A 12,817-nucleotide genomic window follows, 5' to 3' on the forward strand; every position below is an offset into this window, starting at 1 on the left:
GGAACGAGATAGCTGACGGTCTAGCTCGAGGTTACACTAGCCGAGCGGATCAAAACACAATCTCCCCCGACCACTCACTACTTCCACCGATGTCAACAGTTTATAATATTAAGCTCCATCACCAACGCCTCATGCGCCAGTTCCTGCCACCACCACATAGACAACTTACTGCGCAGGAAGCCCGCGACTGGAGACAACTCCAGACGGACACATTCCCCGACCTGTATAAATATCACATTCTGTTGCCAGAACGCTACAGACCTGCCTGCCCATGGTGCGACGGTCACCCCACCGCCTCCCATGTTACCTGGGGGTGCACGGGGGACAAACCCATACACTTACGAACACTTCAAACGAAGGAGCAGTGGGAGGCCTCTCTGTCCAGCTCGGACCTGACAACCCAGCGCAGCCTGGTACAGCAGGCAAGGGCAGCAGCACAGGCCACAGGGGCTCTGAAATGAGTTCTGGATCCGCCGCCCAAGTCTTCGACAACTACTTATTTCCCTTCGAAATAAATGTTTCTACTACTACTCGACGGTGCGACGCCTGTTGCCTTTCGGACCCTCTCCAGTGAAGCAGCTCCCCGGGCGCGTCTCTCGCGGGGTGGTTAGAAGCCGCTTGGCGACGATAGCTCAAAGCGTCCCGCTCCCGCGCAACGCTCAGACAAGACGGCCCAGCCTCCCTCATCCGTGGCCAAGCTCGCACTGACTAGGCGAGCGAGGCGCGCGGTGAGTCACGTGGTCAGGCGGCGACCCAGCTGCGGAGGGTGCATGCGCCTAGCCGGCGGCGCTGGCGGATCTCGGCTCGATGAGTCACGTGATTCGTTGCCAAAGCTACGGTGCAGTTGCGGGCAAATGAAGGTCAAATTTCTGGCGACGGCGAAATTCCTTTTGACGTGGTTAGTAACGCTAGAACAGAATAGATGCCGGAATAGGCAAGGACAGCAATACGCATGACTTCACTAGTGAAAAGCTTGGGAATACAGACATTGAAAACGATCAATTAGTACAGGAGGTGTGTCAGGAATAGCTAAATATTTGGTCACCTTTATTTTGCCAAATCTCCTATTTTTGCTGGCATTTTCACATTTGTTTTTTGTGTCAGAGGCTATCCAATCTGCTGGCCTATTTACTCGACGCTTCGCGGTAGATATAAGACGTGAAGACCAACACAGGAACGTTTTCATCCACACCATAATATTTTTTTCCATCCACAAACATTTAACAGTGCTATGATTACTGTTTTCGTGAGTAACGCTTTAACGCCATAAGTATTCGAAGTGCGGCAGAACACTGTAATCACTCCCTACACGGCTGACATTAAAGCATCAGAGAAGCGCCGTGTGACGCGCATGCAACCTGGGGTGCATGACTACGTGTAATGATCAAATCGCTCACCGTTATTCATACTAAATATAAATGTTAGGCATCGTGGCGTTTGCACTAGAGTACAATGTTAAAACCTCAAGTGGTGCTGCTAACGTACTCAAGATCCGATTTATTCAAAAATTTTGTCGTTTTATTATTTTTTCTTCATTCCGATGATCTTTGCATGCACGTTTCGACACTGTGTCAATTCGTTCAATGACAAAGTCCCGAGAGAATGGTTAAAAATCTGACTCACATCGCACGGTCGTCTTGCGTGAACGTAGGGCGGTCGACTCTGTGCCAGATAACATCCGATCTGGGTATTCCGTGGCCACATCGCTCATGGCGTACTAAGGGAAGTTGAAGAAAAGCAACAGATTGTCGCACAAGTCACATAGTGCGGTTGATTTCTTCCTAAGTCAACCATATATAAAGCTAGACATGTATCAGAAACTTACAAATGCATATGCCGCTTGATTCTGTTTGGTTTGCTAGTGCTCAAAAGAGCAACCGTCACTGCGCTCATCTATGTCTGTTAGCACACTCGCCACACTAAATTCTTTATCCCCAGCTTCACGTTTTAGTTGGTGGCGAGACGTGAGCGCTACGTAAACGCGAAAGCTAAACGAACCTACACTAAAACGCGTCCGTCCCTGCTTACCGCTGGACTGCAATGTGGCTGCTGCTTGCGGCCCGGTAAGCTTGCGGCTTCGATTTAATAAGTTCCTAGTTTATTTGTCAATGGTGCTGAGGCTCCACAAAGTATGTAGGACTGAAATCTACCTTACTTTTATGGCGGCATATCGAAACACACTCTGTAGCCATACATTACCTGGTATTTATGTTACCAAGACCCGAACGAAAAATTTTAACCCGCTCTTGAATGCGTAGATGGAGCAAAAGCCACAGAGTAAATTGCCATATTGAGTTATTTACTCATTTCGTTGCACAAACTAATTTAGGACTTCGCTACACCATTGGTCGCTTTTGCGACTGTCGCGTAAATGGTTATTTGTTGTGCTTAAACTTAAGCGCCCCACAAATTTGTAGCCCCACTGACTGTCAATGTTACTGTTCCAAGGTGTTTCTCAGCATACTCGTCCAACACCTAGTTACGGAGTCGCAGCACAATGTAGTAAAATTCTGGCGTTATCTCGTTTGTTCTACATGATTCCTTGGACTTTCGAATTTCATTAACGAGATTTCGAAGCTACGCGCTGTATTCGTACAAGATTTAAATCTGACAAACCTAAGTTTAGTCACTTTAGCTGCTATGGACTCACCAAATGGGTCCGCGCAAGCAATTAACGAAGCTTACACAATTTCCCCCAAAGCATTTGATTATTCCCAACAGCTGCATGCTAGGCCGACCTATAGATCTTCTCACTTGCAGGAGTGCAGCTAATTTTTTAAACGCGGCGACGTTTGTATTTATACTGATTTAAAGCTGACGCACTCAAAAGTTATTTCGAGGGGCATCCGTGCCAACCCCAAATGGGCCCAAAAAGGCAATTACAGCTGAAACTAGCGCACTTACCGACTAAGGACCCGGCTGACCCAAATGCGCGCGGCTTTGCCCATGCATCCTCCTTGTTAGCTCCAATAGCGCATCCAATTTCCTGACCACCGTTTTTCTGAGACAAATGCTTGGCTTTCGCCTACGTTTCTTTTCGCGCGCCTCCTCTCATTTACGCATACGTCAGTTTCATTTACATTTTAGAGATTTTCTAGTCTCAGCTGAGGGGGGGGGGCAGCTCTTCGCCGCAGACCGCACCTGTTTTGCTGAATCGCTGTGTGAACCCGGAAGCCCGTATGATGGAGAAAGGTCGCAGGTAGGGAGCCCTCCATCGGCGTCTGACGGCTGCCCCAAGTTGCCAGTAGCCCATGCCATGAAGCCCACCGTCTTGTTACTGGTTCTATCGCGGTTGAGTTGAGCGTTCAGTGTTGTTTTCTCCGGCGTCGATAGGAATGGAGCAGGCGATAGGGCAGCTGAAGCCACGGGTGAGTCAGGGGCTTCAACTGGAGAACACGTCACAGCATAAGATTAAAAGCGTGTGAATGGTGTGCCCAGAAATTCCCATTATGCAGGTGGATTGCTTGAAATGATGTACGGTAATATTCCTTCAACCATTTGATATTCGGGTGTGTACGTACGGTCGAACAGCGGTGCTGTGTAGGTGCATGAGGTCCATGCGAATTAATTGGGAAGAACATTTTTATGGGCTAATTGGTACATATCTGTTAACAAAACTTGTCCCACACAAACAAAAATCACCACAATCACACAAAGCACATTGACAGGACATATTGACAGATTGTAAACTATGTGCGCGCAAGACACATCTCTTAATAGCAATTTGTGAGCCCATGGGCGGAGAGTTTTAATTTTTCCGGAGGCGGGGAGGAGGGGGGGCGCTAGAGCCCGACCCGCTTTCCGACGAACCCCATCTATATATATATATATATATATATATATATATATATATATATATATATATATATATATATATATATATTTCTACTCGACACTTCGCGTAACCTCCATGAGTTCAGCGCTGAAGTGCCGGCGTTATGTGAATATATACAACACCTCAAGACCTCATAGTAGGAGACCGTTTAATTTCGCAGCCTGAGTCCTCTCGGTGGTGTAATCTCCCTTCGTGTAATTTTCGTATACCTGGCTATCACTAATACTGCTTCGCCTTTCCCGCTCTCTCTCTTTCTTTTTCTGTGAGTCCCAGTATAAGCGCATCTGCACATGAATGCTGTTGCTTCTGCTTTCGAGTGAACCCGGCTTGGCATCATTTTCGTTCCTAAGTGAATTATGCAATGCTCCCCAACTATCATGCACCAAGACTTAAAGAAAGGGCGGTGGCGTTACTCGAAGGAAACCTAGTGAATAATAATAATAATAATAATAATAATAATAATATTAGTAAGCAGCCTGGTTACGCCCACTGCAAGGCCCCCAATGGCCTCTCCCATACTTCTCCAACTTCCCCGGTCATGTACTAATTGTGGTCATGTCGTCCTTGCAAACTTCTTAATCTCATCCGCCCACCTAACTTTCGGCCGCCCCCTGCTGCGCTTCCCTTCCCTTACAATCCAGTTCGTAACCCTTAATGACCATCGGTTATGTTCCCTCCTCATTACTTGTCCTGCCCATGCCCATTTCTTTTTCTTGATTTCAACTAAGATGTCATTAACTCGCGTTTGTTCTGTCACCCAATCTGCTCTTTTCTTATCTCTTAACATTACACCCACCATTCTTCATTCCATAGCCCGTTGCGTCGTCCTCAATTTAAGTAGACCCCTTTTCGTTCGGTACATCCAATTAGTTATCTAACTCGATAAGTACTATCCTGTCAATGCGGCATTTGTAGGCACCCAAACATGTCATCCAACAGCGCTGTTTACAGCGACGTACTAATTGCGTACAATTTTTCCGACTGGCTAAGAAACCTAACGAAGTATGAAAAATAGCATGTGAGTGCGCTCCCACCCGCTTCATAAAGCAACGCCCTCGAATAAGCTGACTGAAGGCAACTGCATTGACTGTCGCAAACCCGAAGAGACAGCGCATAACCTTGATAGTAGTACGAAAGGCGCTCCAATTATGGGTTTCGCGGCTTCGTAGTTATTCCTGTCAATTCTGCGTCACACTTATTATCCGTCTCTCGAGGCCGACTGATCGCATTGACTACAAAAGCCCGCTGATAACGCGGCCGAAGCGCCGCTCTGACAACGCACGAAACGCGAAAAGCAATGCAACAAGCGCAGAATGTTTCAAGATCTCGGCTTTGCTCGCATCGCATCGAAACAGTGTGCGCGAAGCTCTATTTGCATGACTGATATATACATTTGCGGCCTTCCTCATGTTGCCATTTGCAGATCCCAAGGCAAGGATCATGTTTACCTTCTGCTAATTAGAGAAAGACCTGGGGACTGGGACGAAAGAACACGTACCTTTAAACCTTCGCAATGACGCTGTCCATTCGCTTTTGTGGTGATAGCTTTTGTGGCAAAAAAAAAAATACATCCTTGCACTTTATCTAGGCTGAGACATTAGCTAGCACAGCTTGTTTCTAACACCAAGCGCGACATGTCACTTTGGCCGTGGCGCGGCAGATAAGGCACTAGCTCGATCACGATATTTTTCTTCATTTCATTTGTTTCGTTCGGGGTAATTTAGAGGGAGTCTGATCGAGGGTGCTGCTTTATGATCAGGGTGGGTGTGCAGGCGCGTGGTATTCTCTATATATCACGGGGTTTATTTGTCAGTCGTAAAAAAATGACTGTGCAGTTAGTACGTCGCCGGCAATACCACGATTAGATGTAACTTGACTTTGCCTACAAATGCCTCATTGCTGCTTTGAAAATTAGGATAGTACGTTCAAGTTAGATAATTAATTACAATTATCTAATTAAATATCAGTAACGACAAAATTACTGGCAGCTACTACACTGTACTGTAAACAATATGCACTATATAGGTTTGCTTTGAGTAACGCATTGCTTTCTTTTTTTAAATCTTGGTGCATGATAGTTAATTAGGACACCCAACCGGCCGCGGCTGCTCAGTGGCTATGGTGTTGGGCTGCGGAGCACGAGGTCGCGGGCTCGAATCCCGGCCACGGCGGCCGCATTTCGATGGCGGCGAAATGCGGAAACACCCGTGTACTTAGATTTAGATGCACGTTAAAGAACCCCAGTTGGTCAAAATCTCCGGAGTCCTCCACTACGGTGTGCCTCATAATCAGAAAGTGGTTTTGGCATGTAAAACCCAATAATTTAATTTTTTAATTCGGACACCCTGTATATATTTAGGACCTTTGCATGTAAGTGACGATGTTTTCATTCCGAATAAATGTCATAAAATACCAGAAATGTTTTTGTGGGTGGTTAGCATTGCTTACTGTAAAGAGAGGCAATACTGAGACAAACAACATTCACGTGCATTTCACACGGCATTGATAAAAGACTCTGCTGAAGAGGTCACTGAAGTCTATAGGTTTTTTTCGTCATGGTTAAAAAAACACACAAATCAATTTGAAGCGTGGTGAACATAGAGCAAGATATTCATTCCCTAGCCATAGACTCTTCATATCTTTAGAAGTAATCTTTAATATGCTATCTCCATCTTCTTCGTAAATATAATAAACTGTGCCCTGTGTTAATCTCTAAATATATTTTGTGTATGTGCATAGTGTTTACACCGCAAATTTAAAACAATGTTGAAGTGACAAAATACGGATGAGGCAGCCGCCACTGGTACAGTACTTCTAATGCGCCTGTTTTCCTATTGTCATTGTTGCAGAAATAAAGCCAAGTAGGAATTATAATCCACGCAGGTCCGCGCCAACAATGATCAAGTAAGCTATTAGCCACAATAAAATTTTAAGTGAAAAGGTCGAGGAAAGTTAGAAACCTCAAATGGTATCAGTGACAAAGCTCTGCTAATGGCACTTTAGGTGAGTGTAGGGGGGAGGGGGCTTTGTCATCGCCCAGGGGGGAAATCTCCGGAGTGGGCCCGGCCCCCGGAGCCCGCCCGTAGTCGGCGCCTATATGTGTGAACCTATGGTCGACAGAACAGTACAATCGTTCGGCATTTGGCCAACGGCAATGGTACGATCGTTTGTCGTAAAAGCCGGGTGTCTGTGCTCTGGCAGCGACCGCCTTAAGAGGAACTTGAAGAGCGCGAAGAGTTTTTACCTGCAGTGTCTCCATGAGAATCGTGCACCTCAGTGTGCTGAAACCTGCCATGCTCACCGTCATCCGTGAATTTCCACGTTAAAACAAATACATGTTCTCTCTTGGCAAGAGAATGTTGACAGCGTGAGACTTCTTTCGCTCTAGAAACATGGCAAACTCTCCCCGTCGGCGCTACGTCTCATTTCATGCTAGGTGCGATTATTTTGCTCATGTGAGTCCCTAGTGACTTTTTATTTCTCAAGTATACTTCAAGTTCCCTATAGACACTGTTGTGAATGATGCTCTCAGGGTATAGCTTTGCACTCATGTTATAGTTGTTTCAGCACACTTAGGGAGGCAGTAGAAATAAACACATCGCGCGATTACCGCGGTCCTTGCACTAGTTTATACCATATTCAGGAATTCGCCATCACTTGAGCAGTTCATGAAAGCAGACGTCCGCGTTATTGTAACCTGCTACCTCTCTTGGTATTTGTTAACGAACAAGTATTTTAGCACCTTAACAGTACATGCAAATAAGCATGTGGCCGCGGCCATCAGACACGGAAGACATAACCTCGTATTCTTTATGAATAGGAAAGCTGCATAGACATCGTACGAGGTTTTCTAAATTTATATTCGTCCGCCGGCCTGCTTGGTCGTCAGGTGGGTGGACGCTATTTTTGATGCTCCTTGGGAACGCATGTTACGTTCTTCGATTGGAAAAGTATGGCAGGTCACTTACATTGTAGATGATTTGGACTCCCTTGCGTTGCGCTGGCGGCCCCGTTGGTGTGCACCCAAGGCTCGGTCCCAGCAGGTCCGGGTGCCGTCATCTCTAGCATCGATGGGGATGGAAGACAAGGCGGCACCTTCTTGGACGCAGCGTTCATCGGCCTGTCCGCCATCGAACGCTGACGGCGTTTCTTTCTCGACGAATTAGTACGAGCTCGTGGCGTAAGCGACAAAGCATCGTTCAGTGAAGTTACTTCAGAACTCGCGCTGAACACCTTGCTGCCGTCGTTGGCCTTGTCCTCCATATCGACGCTCGGCAAGGCAAGAAATTGCTGTACGTGCACGCTTGTTCTTCTATAACCAAGACAAAATGTGTGGCGCCTCTTTCTACTCTATGACTTCTTCTGGCACGTCTTCTTCTTTCCCCCGCGCTCGCTCAAGCACGATGCTTACTGAATCTTAACCATGGAGTTGCCAGGTAACTTTGGGAACGAGCGGCTCTTATTTCTTCTTAAGGGGAACTTGCGAACAAAATGCGTGCTTTGCTTGCGCAAAGGGCAATTATTCTTACTTGGAAAGATATATCTTTCATAAGTCCTGCAGCAACGTTTAAATATTGGTGGCGAGAAACCATTAAGACTGTGAACGTAATTTATGGTCCTTGCCCTCCGAGAAGAAGAAACCCGCGATCTTGGAAGCCATGTCTGGGTGATACACCAGTCATTGAGACGGAGAGAGAACAGAAATAATTTCAGGGAAAACAGAGATGTAGCTATGACGTAACGTTAGCTCCTCTCCTCCGAGGGAAGTAGCAAAAGAGAAAAGAGGGATATGGGGACAGATCTCGAAGAGTTACCGAAGGATGCTTGCGTCCTGAGGGCCCGATCACAATGAATATAAAATAAAAAAAAAGATGTAGTCACCCTCTAATAGTGACGGCTATTCGTTTTCGCGCAGCGGGAATATCAAGACAAAGAATATACGGTGAAGGCTGATGTTTGTTAGCCATTTTTATGTTTATTCTGTTTTCATTCAGTACACTTCGTGCGTCGTCGAGACAATTTCGAATCTTGAAGGTGCGTACGTGACGTTGTGTAAAAGCGATGAGTAAGACGCGATGTCAGGTATTGCTGGGGTTCACTGCTTTTTTTTTCTGAGTAACAAACAGTAACAAGGCTCTCATGCTTTTGCTAGATGCATAACGTTCACCTTCTAATTGATTAAATAGCTTACATTTCGCATATCGCTAAGTAAAAGCAGCACGCAAGAAAAGGATACTACTAGGCCTACTACTACAACTACTTACTACTTCTACTACTACTACTACTAATAATAATTATTATTATTATTATTATTATTATTATTATTATTATTATTATTATTATTATTATTATTATTATTATTATTATTATTATTATTATTATTATTATTATTATTATTATTATTATTATAACACTAGTAAAGCACACCTCTAAATTTTTCTAGCGGTTATAGTCCAACGAAATGCTTCGCTGTTAAAATATGACTGTTGAAAACGAGAGGGCATAGCGATCTACAATCGCCAGCGCGAACATTGCATATATGACGCCGAAACAAATCTCTGCGGCGGTGAGTCCTGTAAACCACCCGAAGTATTCGTAGTCTCAGCAGAGTTATCAGTCGGATCGCCGCTAGTATTAGACGAAAGCAATTCAACTGAAGCGGAAGAAATGTGGATGCCTATCTTATAAAGATGTTGTGTCTGATGCTGCTAATAATTCGTTCTGGGGTATTACGTTCCCAAACCATGATCTGGTCATGAGGCACGCCGTAGTGGGTGACACTGGACTCATTTTGACCAGTTCTTTGACACGCACCCACTGCACGGAACGCAGGTGTGTTTTCATTTCGCCCCTGTCAAAATGCGGCCGCATCGGCCGGGATTTGATCCTGCGAGCTTGTGCTTAGCAGCGCAACGGAAAAACCATAAGCAACCACGGTGGAGTTTCGTAGTGCTGGCTGTATTCGGCCTGTTATTATATGCGAGTACGCTTTCATTGTCATCATCGTTATTATTTCATGTCCGTTGTCTGACGAAGATCTCTCCGACCAATCTGTAATTTGGCTTGAGATTTGCAATTTGGATCGGCTTTAGAATAAAAATTTCCGATTCACGCCACACCAGCCAATTACGTGTCGCCCATGGGGCATTTCCCTTCTCTTGGAATCCGTACAGTTGCTTCAAAACGCCAACGTCTGTCTGCTCTACTCAATACATGAATTCTTCACCTATACTTATTTAAGGTGCTTTATGCATTTCATGCAAAAAAAAATAACCGTGTGTTGCGAAAATTGCACAAACAGGCCTGGAGTGCGGCCTGATCCCGGTGACCAGAACCGGTAACGCACTCTCTCACCAGAGAAGGATTGGCCACCCTGGTGCAGTACTTGGCCACAACCTCCTATATGAATACAACAATCAAAGCCCGGCCTTCAGTCCCCAGCAGCCGCGAAGCAACTGACCACGGCGGCGGTCGGAACTGTGACGCTGCAGAGGAAGCTAAGAATACCTGGCTTCGGACAGGCCGCCATTGGAATCTGAACCTGGCAACGTTTAATGTTAGAACGTTATCAAGTGAGGCGAGTCTAGCAGTGTTATTGGAGGAATTAGAGGGTAGTAAATGGGATATAATAGGGCTCAGTGAGGTTAGGAGGACAACAGAAGCATATACAGTGCTAAACAGTGGGCACGTACTGTGCTACCGGGACTTAGCGGAGAGACGAGACCTAGGATTCGGATTCCTGATTAATAAGGAAATAGCTGGTAACATACAGGAATTCTATAGCATTAACGAGAGGGTGGCAGGTCTTGTTGTGAAACTTAATAAGAGGTACAAATTGAAGTAGTACAAGTCTATGCCCCTACATGCAGTCATGATGAACAGGAAGTCGAAAGCTTTTATGAAGACGTGGAATCGGCGATGGGTAAAGTCAAAACAATATACACTATACTAATGGGCGACTTTAATGCCAAGGTAGGCAAGAAGCAGGCTGGAGACAAGGCAGTGGGGGAATATGGCATAGGCACTAGGAATAGCAGGGGAGAGTTATTAGTAGAGTTTGCGGAACAGAATAATATGAGGATAATGAATACCTTCTTCCTCAAGCGGGATAGCCGAAAGTGGACGTGGAGGAGCCCGAATGGCGAGACTAGAAATGAAATAGACTTCATACTCTGCGCTAACCCTGGTATCATACAAGATGTGGACGTGCTCGGCAAGGTGCGCTGCAGTGACCACAGGATGGTAAGAACTCGAATTAGCCTAGACTTGAGGAGGGAACTGGTACATCAGAAGCCAAAAAATGAGTTAGCGGTTAGAGTGAAAATAGAGGAATTCCAGATCAAGCTACAGAACAGGTATTCGGCTTTAACTCAGGAAGAGGACCTTAGTGTTGAAGCAATGAACGACAATTTATGGGCATCATTAAGGAGTGCGCAATAGAAGTCGGTGGTAACGCCGTTAGACAGGAAACCAGTAAGCTATCGCAGGAGACGAAAGATCTGATTAAGAAACGCCAATGTATGAAAGCCTCTAACCCTACAGCTAGAATAGAACTGGCAGAACTTTCTAAGTTAATCAACAAGCGTAAGATAGCGGACATAAGGAATTATAATATGGATAGAATTGAACAGGCCCTCAGGAACTGAGGAAGCCTAAAAGCAGTGAAGAAGAAACTAGGAATAGGCAAGAATCAGATGTGTGCGTTAAGAGACAAAGCCGGCAATATCGTTACTAATATGGATGAGACAGTTCAAGTGGCTGAAGAGTTCTATAGAGATTTATACAGCACCAGTGGCACCCACGACGATAGTGGAAGAGAGAATAGCCTAGAGGAATTCGAAATCCCACAGGTAATGCCAGAAGAAAGAAAGAAAGCCTTAGGAGCTATGCAAAGGGGGAAGGCAGCTGGGGAGGACCAGGTGACAGCATATTTGTTGAAGGATGGTGGGAACACTGTCCTAGAAAGATTGGCCGCCCTATATACACAATGCCTCATGACCTCGAACGTACCGGAATCTTGGAAGAACGCTAACCTAATCCTGATCCATAAGAAAGGGGACGCCAAAGACTTGACAAATTATAGACCGGTCAGCTTGCTGTCCGTTGCCTACAAAGTATTTACTAAGGTAATCACAAATACAATCAGGAACACCTTAGACTTCTGTCAACCAAAGAACCAGGCAGGATTCCGTAAAGGCTACTCAACAATAGACCATATTCACACTATCTATCAAGTGATAGAGAAATCTGCAGAATATAACCAACCCTTATATATAGCTTTCATTGATTACGAGAAAGCGTTTGATTCAGTCGAAACCTCAGCAGTCATGGAGGCATTACGGAATCAGGGTGTAGGTGAGCCATATGTAAAAATACTGGAAGATATCTATAGCGGCTCCACAGCCACCGTAGTCCTCCACAAAGAAAGCAACGAAATCCCAATAAAGAAAGGCGTCAGACAGGGAGATACGATCTCTCCAATCCTATTCACAGCATGTTTACAGGGGGTATTCAGAGACCTGGAGTGGGAAGAATTGGGGATAAAAGTTGATGGAGAATACCTTAGCAACTTGCGATTCTCTGATGACGTTGCCTTGCTTAGTAACTCAGGAGACCAATTGCAATGCATGCTCACTGACCTAGAGAGGCAAAGCAGAAGTGTGGGTCTGAAAATTAATCTGCAGAAAACTAAAGTAATGTTTAACAGTCTCGGAAGAGAACAGCAGTTTACGATAGGTAGCGAGGCACTGGCAGTGGTAAGGGAATACATCTACTTAGGGCAGGTAGTGACCACGGATCCGGATCATGAGACTGAAATAACCAGAAGAATAAGAATGGGCTGGGGTGCGTTTGGCAGGCATTCTCAAATCATGAACAGCAGGTTGCCACTATCCCTCAAAAGGAAAGTGTATAACAGCTGTGTGTTACCAGTACTCACATATGGGGAAGAAACCTGGAGGCTTACGAAAAGGGTTATGCTGA

General features: G+C 45.5%; 1 protein-coding gene across 1 annotated transcript in view; it reads right to left on the reverse strand.

Annotated features, from left to right (window-relative positions):
* Nucleotides 1-8,192, reverse strand: part of LOC142572965 (uncharacterized) — a 30,146-nt gene extending 21,954 nt beyond the window's left edge. Inside the window, exons 1-3 of the mRNA XM_075682442.1 lie at nucleotides 7,804-8,192; nucleotides 3,142-3,386; nucleotides 1,624-1,717 (exon numbers count right to left, since the gene is read on the reverse strand). Coding sequence (XP_075538557.1) covers nucleotides 1,624-1,717; nucleotides 3,142-3,386; nucleotides 7,804-8,098 — 634 coding nt within the window. The 5' untranslated portion in view covers nucleotides 8,099-8,192. The remainder of the gene's footprint in view (nucleotides 1-1,623; nucleotides 1,718-3,141; nucleotides 3,387-7,803) is intronic.
* Nucleotides 8,193-12,817: the final 4,625 nt, after the last annotated feature.

The sequence above is a fragment of the Dermacentor variabilis genome, chromosome 2 (genome assembly GCF_050947875.1).
Source record: "Dermacentor variabilis isolate Ectoservices chromosome 2, ASM5094787v1, whole genome shotgun sequence".
Classification (NCBI taxonomy): Eukaryota; Metazoa; Arthropoda; class Arachnida; order Ixodida; family Ixodidae; genus Dermacentor; species Dermacentor variabilis.